The 7,412-nt window shown below is 35.4% G+C and overlaps 1 protein-coding gene across 1 annotated transcript in view; it reads right to left on the bottom strand.

The window, feature by feature from the left end:
* Atg4c (autophagy related 4C, cysteine peptidase) overlaps positions 1 to 7,412 on the bottom strand; it is a 58,122-nt gene that overhangs the window by 35,466 nt on the left and 15,244 nt on the right. The window contains exons 3-5 of the mRNA XM_013020641.1: positions 5,934 to 6,017; positions 3,366 to 3,599; positions 1,418 to 1,748 (exon numbers count right to left, since the gene is read on the bottom strand). Of these exons, the coding sequence (XP_012876095.1) occupies positions 1,418 to 1,748; positions 3,366 to 3,599; positions 5,934 to 6,017 (649 nt within the window). The remainder of the gene's footprint in view (positions 1 to 1,417; positions 1,749 to 3,365; positions 3,600 to 5,933; positions 6,018 to 7,412) is intronic.

Below are 7,412 nucleotides of genomic sequence, written 5' to 3'. Positions count from 1 at the left end.
AAAAAAAAAAAAAATTACTGAGCCCTGAAACATCTTGAAAAATACAAACTATGCATTTATAAATGCCATACTAAATTGAAATTGATATTATTTTTAACATTAGGTAAATACTTTATAGATATAAACATCTGATCTATTAAACAACCATATCAATAAGCAAAAAGGCTTTATAGTAATTTCAAATTTATATGATTATAATGGAATAAACTGATAATCTACCGTATTTAGATCACATACTAATGATTTATGACAGTATTAGGTCACATAACAAATAATTTAAAAACTTAACCAAATAAATGGCACTTAAAGTTTAAATACAATGAAATTTGACTTTCAAGTTTTTTCTCATAATTCTGAATGTCAAAAATCCTTTACTTTTTCTCTGATATAATTATAATATTAATAGTTCCATATATTTACAACTCACAAAAATTTGACATATACAAAGAAATGTTGAAAACATCAGTTTTTAACTCTTGACATTTCTTTACGCTATCAGTACATTACAAGTTACAGTGTCAAAAAAAAAATAAAGTTACAACATTGTACATGCCCCAAGCTCAAAAGAGTGTTTAGAACATTTCAATATGATAGTCAAATGAACATCTAGGTAGAAATCAACCTTGGCTATCTGTACCTATAAGGAAAGGAAAACTGCCAGTGAGTAAGTGAAACTTCAATCACAATGTCTTATTCTTTCCTAGTAGCAAATCTTTAAAAGTTGCACAGAAGCCAGGTGTCTGCTGATGATACTGTAATCCTAGCTACTCAGTAGGTTGAGATCTGAGGAAAGTGATTCAAAGCCAGTCAGGGCAGGACTCTTATCTCCAATTAACCACACCCACATACCCATACACAAAAGACAGTAGTCTGGGAAGGTGGCTTAGTGGTAGAGTGCTTGCCTAGCATGCATGAAGCCCTGCATTCAATTCCTCAGTACCACATAAACAGAAAAAGCTGGAAGAGGTGCTGTGGCTCAAGTGGTAGAGTGCTAGCCTTGAGCAAAAGAAGCTCAGGGGCAGTGCCTAGGCCCTAAATTCAAGCCTCAGGACTTGGGGCGGGGGAGGGGGAGGAAAAGAGGGAAAGAGTGAGAGAGAATGAGAGGGAAAAAAAGAGAGAAGTTTGCACAAAATTTGCAAAAATTTGTATTTCAAGGGATGATACTGTCCAAAAAGAAATGTGCTCTACCTGATTTATGTAAGTGCAATCCCTCTGTACATCACCTTGATAACAATTAAAATATTTTTTTTTGGTCTTTTCTTTTTTGGTACTGGGGATCGAACCCACGACGTTGCGCTTGCTAGGCAAGCGCTTTGCCACTGAGCTACATCCCAGCCCAATTAAAATATTTTTAAATAGTATTTCTCTAAGCTTAAAGAACTCAGTCACAAGATGAAAGATTTTAAAACAATTTTACCTTAAAATGTGAGCAACAACAGCTGGTCCATACCAATCTCCAGCTTTTTTCCCAGATTTCTTTCCATATTCCACTAGTTGATGTAAGCCAAAAAGAGCCAACGGGGAATCACCAAACCAGGAAATGATTTTCCTATGGTAAATTTCATTTTGAATTTCATGATCATCAGAATATTTCTTAACTTTTTCCTTCAGAGAAATCGTTGGAGTTTTGAGTTCTCTTTCTCCTGAAAGCGATGCTTCAAAAGATGTAGTAAATTTTTTCACAGTGTGGGAAGTCCATGATTCAGAGTCTGAATTTTCAATATTCAGTGCATCAGGCCAAGTCCAAGCTATAGCAATCCCAAAGCAAGGTATTCAGACAAGTTAAATAGACAGACTTGAACAGTGAAACTAAAACAAATAGGTAGCATTGTTGGTTCATGCCTATAATCCTAGCCACCCAGGAACTGAGATTTGAGGATTGTGGCTCAAAATCAGCCTGGGCAGGGAAGTCCAATAAATTACCAAAAATCTGGACGTGGACCTGTGGCTTAAGTGGTAGAGCCTTGAGTAAAAAGTTCAGGGACAGTGGCCAGGCCCCAACAAAAATAAAGTCAGATGGGTTACTAAATCAAAACTGAAAGTCTAGATACAAAAAGTACATAGACTGCTAATAGATAGTGAAAATAGCTGCCAATGGGTGTAAGGTTTCTCTGGGGCAATTCTCAAGATGTTCTAAAATCTGGTAATATCTAATATTATTTAGTAATTATCTAAAATTTTATAATATTTAGTAATAATCAGAGACAATAGCCTAAAATGGTAAAATAAAATTCTCCTACACATAAACATATCTCAAAACATTGACTTGCTGGATGCTGGTGACTCATGCCTGGCTCATGCCTCTAATCCTAACTACTTAAAAGGCTGAGATCTGAAGATCATGGATCAAAGCCAGCTCAGGCAGGAAAGTCTGCAAGAACTGTGGCTCAAGCAGTAGAACACTAGACTTGAGCATAAAGCTCAGGGACAGCGCCCAAGCCCTGAGTTCAGACACACACACACACACACACACACACACACCACACACACACACACACACACACACACACACATGCAAATTGATTAATGGAAACAGATACTGTGATATTTTCCTGTACTCTTAGCATTCAGGAGTCTGAGACAAGAGGGTCACAACTTTGTAGCCTGGGCTACCTAGCTAGCTCCAGGCGAGCCTTGACACTAGATCTTGTCTAAACAGGAAAAGAAAAAAAAAAGAAAAGAAAAGACTAAGAGAAAAATGTTACATTAGAAAAAAAAAGACTTAGGCAAGTTAATTACCAATGGTGTTTTTGATGGTTTAAAAGACTAATAAGCATGATGACCTTATTAAGAATATGCCAAATAAACTTCACATAATTGATTATGGTCTTATTTTCTAGGACAAACATTGCAAACAAAAGAAACAAAATAAAACTATTAAGATTTTTAAAGAATACTAATATTCTCTCCAAAGCCACAGACATTGACTTGTCTAGGAGTTAATAAACCAGAGATACTTCAACAAGTTCAACCAAAATGGAAAAAATAACAAAACTTAAAAATCCACACTACCCTAATCCATGGTAGTAACAAGAATAACAGCTAGGTTGCAAGAGGTGACACTGATCAAGATATATTCATAAACAGCTTTGTTAAATGCCAACTCCTCTGTACAACTACTTGAAGATAATAACTTTTAAAGATTTAAAAATAAAATAACAGCTATAGTTAACCTATGGTTTTGAAAAGAAAATCATAAATGTTTACATAAAAGACATTTATGGCCCAATTCAATAAAAATGTAATATGCTAAGTTAGTTACTGCTAAATCAAAGAATAAAGAAATTAACTTCAAGGAGTTTTATGCAATATACAAACGAGTTCAAATTAAAAACTAATGATAATACAAAAAACATTTAATTTACCTCTACCAAGAAAGTGTAGTATGAGTCCTTGAGCCAAGAGCATTTGGCCAGTTCTTAGTGTACAGCCCCAACCACAATCTGTTGTCAAGGCTGAGCCCTCTATTTGAGGAAATTCTTCCCTGTAGGTCAGCCATATTCTAGAAATGAAATCTTTACGAAATTCTTCTACATTTCCCGCAATTACATGATCTTCTATTGCACATCCTGATCTTGCAAGTAATGTTTTATTTTCATCTACAAAATAAAAATATAAATTATGTAGTCTAAGTACAAAAAATGTCAATAATACTAATACACTCCCATTATTGTCTTACATTATAGATTACATCACAATCTTCCTAATCCATTTTTTGCTTTTCGTTTGTTTCGAGCTTGAAATCAGGGTCTAGTACTGTCCTTTAGCTTTTCTGCTCAAGGCTGGCACTCTTATACTGAGCCACAGCTCCAATCTGGCATTTTGCTGGTTAACTTGACTTTCTTGCTCAATCTGGCTTTGAACTTCAATTCTCAATTCTCAGCTTCCTGAATAACCACGATTGCAGGAGTAAACCACCATCACTGGAAAGGTAAGTTTTATTCTATCTAATCAGGTTTTTACAAAAATCAAATGGGAATGAATCTCCAAATGTGTTTTATACTGGAGCCAGCCTGGTCAGAAAAGTCCATCAGATTCCATCTCCAAAATAACCAGCAAAAAGCTAGGCTGAAGGCAAGGCTCAAGTGGTAGAGTACCAATGGAGAAAGTAAGCCAAGCAATCAAGCAAGTTGAAAACCTAGTTCTGGCAAAGAAAAATGAAAAAAGACACAATATGAACTAGAGAATGCCTCAAATGGTAGAGCATTCTCCAGCAAGCATGTAGCACTGAATTCAATCCCCAGTACCAAAAAACAACAAAAGAAGAAAATGGGATATGATAATGGGTACAGATGACAGTATACAGAACAAGGTCCACAAGTGTACAGAGAACAGGAGCTTATGTCCCACGGAGACACAGAGTTGAGTTGCAGATGGATGTGTTCACCAGCCCAGAAGTTCACCAAACCTTGTACTTTTGAGATTTTTATGAAGGCTTCAAATGCAGGCAAATCAGCCAGTTAGCTCAATTTCCAGGTCCTCTCCTCTCCCACAGAGGATTGAAATTAGGACTGAAAGTTCCAAGCTTCTAATTATGGCTTAGACTTTCTAGTGACCAGCTACCTTCCAGAAACACAAGTATTAACACATGAGTCCAAAAAAAATATTCTAATCATCCAAAGGGATTTAGGGCCAAACTCTACAACAGAAGATACTCCCACATGCTCTATTATTAAGGACATTACAGGAGTGTTAGGAGCTCTGTAGCTAGAATAGTGGTGGCAGAAGCCTGCATATTTCTTAAGAATATATTGTGTTATTATTTTCATGTGTTCCTTCTAGGCATAATCAGTGTGCCAGCCAGAATGTTCTGAAAAAATAATTACTAAATAACCTTAGGTAACAATAACTATTATAGCCAGGTGCCAGTGGGTCATGCCTATAAACCTAGCTACGCAGGAGGCTAAGTTTAAGGATCATGGTTCAAAGCCAATCCAGGTAGAAAAATCTGTGAGAATTATCTCCAATTAACCAGCAAAAAGCCAAAAATAGAGTTGTGACTTAAGTAATAAGAGTGTCAGCCTTGAGCAAAAAAAGCTGAGGGGATAGTACCCAAGCCCTGAGTTCAAGCCCCAGGACTGGGATACACACACACACACAATGTAATGTCAAGAACCAAAAAATTCTAATGATAATGTTGTACAAATTCCTTCTATAATAAATTTCATTAGAATGCTTATTTATACCAGATATATTACTATATACCTATGAAATAGTCTATCATTAATACTTGAGAAGATCAAAAGTAACAACTAAACAGCAAAAACAAAGAGTCAAATTCAAACCCAGATATCTGACCTCAAAGCTTATATGAACTCTTAAGCATTCTGATTTGGCTGTTCTCTGCCTATGAAAACATGTTTACATAGGATGGGCTCTACATAGATTCAAAATCCTTCTCTATAGTTTGATCCTTTTCAGAATTATCTCCCAACCAGAACTAAAGTAGGCATACATATGCCCTCTAATATTGCTATTGCTTCCATCTTGCCACTCTATGCATACTTTTTTACATATCAACTTCCTACTCAACCTTCAAGATTGTGGAAGAACTCAATGAGTCGAAACATGTAAACCACATAGACTACTCCTTACTATCATTACTACTAAATAAATATTGGCTGCTATTATTACAAGTCATTTACAAGGTTTTAGAAAACTACTGATAAATGGTATTTCAGAGTAAGTCAACCAAAATGAATGTCTTGATAATAACATATGTTCATATACATTCATTTTCTTTACAAATGCAAGCTCATGCATTTTACATGCACACACACACTTTCACACAAACATATAAAACTGAACAAAGATGTACAGTGAAAAGAATACCAGCATTAAAGATATATCATTGTTTAAATTTCAGATTTAAATGATTTTTAAGATTTTTAGATTTAAAAGATTTATAAATGTTTTACAAATTTATCACTTACCCTCATATTTAAAATGATAACATTTACCAAGTAATAACACAGGGGAATTTCTACTAAAATACGTCTTTGTTTTTAACACCCAACCTAAACAAAAAAAAAAAGATTATTAAAATTATTAAAAGATTTAAAAGTACACTTCTAAAAATACTTTTATTTAATTCCAAGCCATTAATTATCACTTATAAATGTATAAGTAGTTGTACAGAGGGATTTTAATTCAACTTGTCAATTTATGATACTAAACGTGCATTTTTAAAAGAATGGCAAAATATCTAAGCAAAGGGCTGGGAAAGTATCTCAGTGGTACAGTGCTTGCCTCATATTCATGAGGCCCTGGGTTCGATTCCTCAGCACCACATAAACAGAAAAAGCCAGAAGTAGCTCTGTGGCTCAATTGGTAGAGCACTAGCCTTGAGCTGACAAGCTGAGGGACAGCACCCAGGCCCAGAATTCAAGCCCCACAACACACACACACACACACACACACACACTGAATAAAGGACTAAAAAGAATGATTTATGCTACAACTTTTGAATAGTCTTTTAGGCCACATTTCATTTAAACATAAGAAAGAAAAAACATAAAGGAAAAAAAAGTTTTTAATTCTAATTTACTTTGACAAGTCATAATATTCTGATAGCACAAAATTGAAAGGTTAAAAACTTTACTCCAGGAAGTGGTGCTGTGGCTCAAGTGGTAAAGTGCTCACCTTGAGCTGAAGAGCTGAGGGACAGCGCCCAAGCCCAGAGTTCAAGCCCCATGACCAACCAAAAAAACTTTAAAAAGACAATACAGTAAAAAAAAAAAAAAAAACTTTACTCCTGTTTCCCTAATGCTAACTTTTTTTCATCTAAGCAATAACTATTATCAATTTCTTCCATCTCAGGTTATTGAAGGCTGATATAGAACTAATTTGGGGGGGGGGAATATATATATATAGTAGCTCCTGACAAAAGTGAGTGACCTCTGAAAGTTCCAAGAGAAATTTATTTTGATTTCTGAATTTCTGAATCTGGCCAAATGAGACTATCTGAATGTGAGGCATGACACTTCAGACATCTTCCTCTCATATTTTCAGCCTTTCAATTCTCAACCCCTGACTTTAGTTGCAAACTCTTAATTCTTCTAGTTTGGGGGTGTTTTTTTTCCTACTAGATTGTAAGCATCTAAAAACTGGCATCCTATTTTGGCTTTTCACAATGGTGTTAATTTTTAATTTTTTTCTTACTACATTGCTGAATACTTTCAAGTATATGAAATCCCTCACTACTATGGGTAGTATCTTCTAGAGGTAGGCATGGTGGTAAATATAATCCCAGGACTTGGGAAGCAGAGGCCAAAGGATATATGTAGTATCTGGAACTGGAAGTTGACAGACTTGAGGCTAGTCTTCAGTAAACCATCTGGGTTTATATATATATAACACAGTGCGGCTAGGAAAGTGGCTCAGTGGTAGAGCGCTTGCCTTGCATACATGAG

Source organism: Dipodomys ordii, unplaced genomic scaffold (genome assembly GCF_000151885.1).
Source record: "Dipodomys ordii isolate 6190 unplaced genomic scaffold, Dord_2.0 Scaffold51, whole genome shotgun sequence".
Lineage (NCBI taxonomy): Eukaryota > Metazoa > Chordata > Mammalia > Rodentia > Heteromyidae > Dipodomys > Dipodomys ordii.
This window is presented reverse-complemented; position numbering and strand designations above follow the sequence as displayed.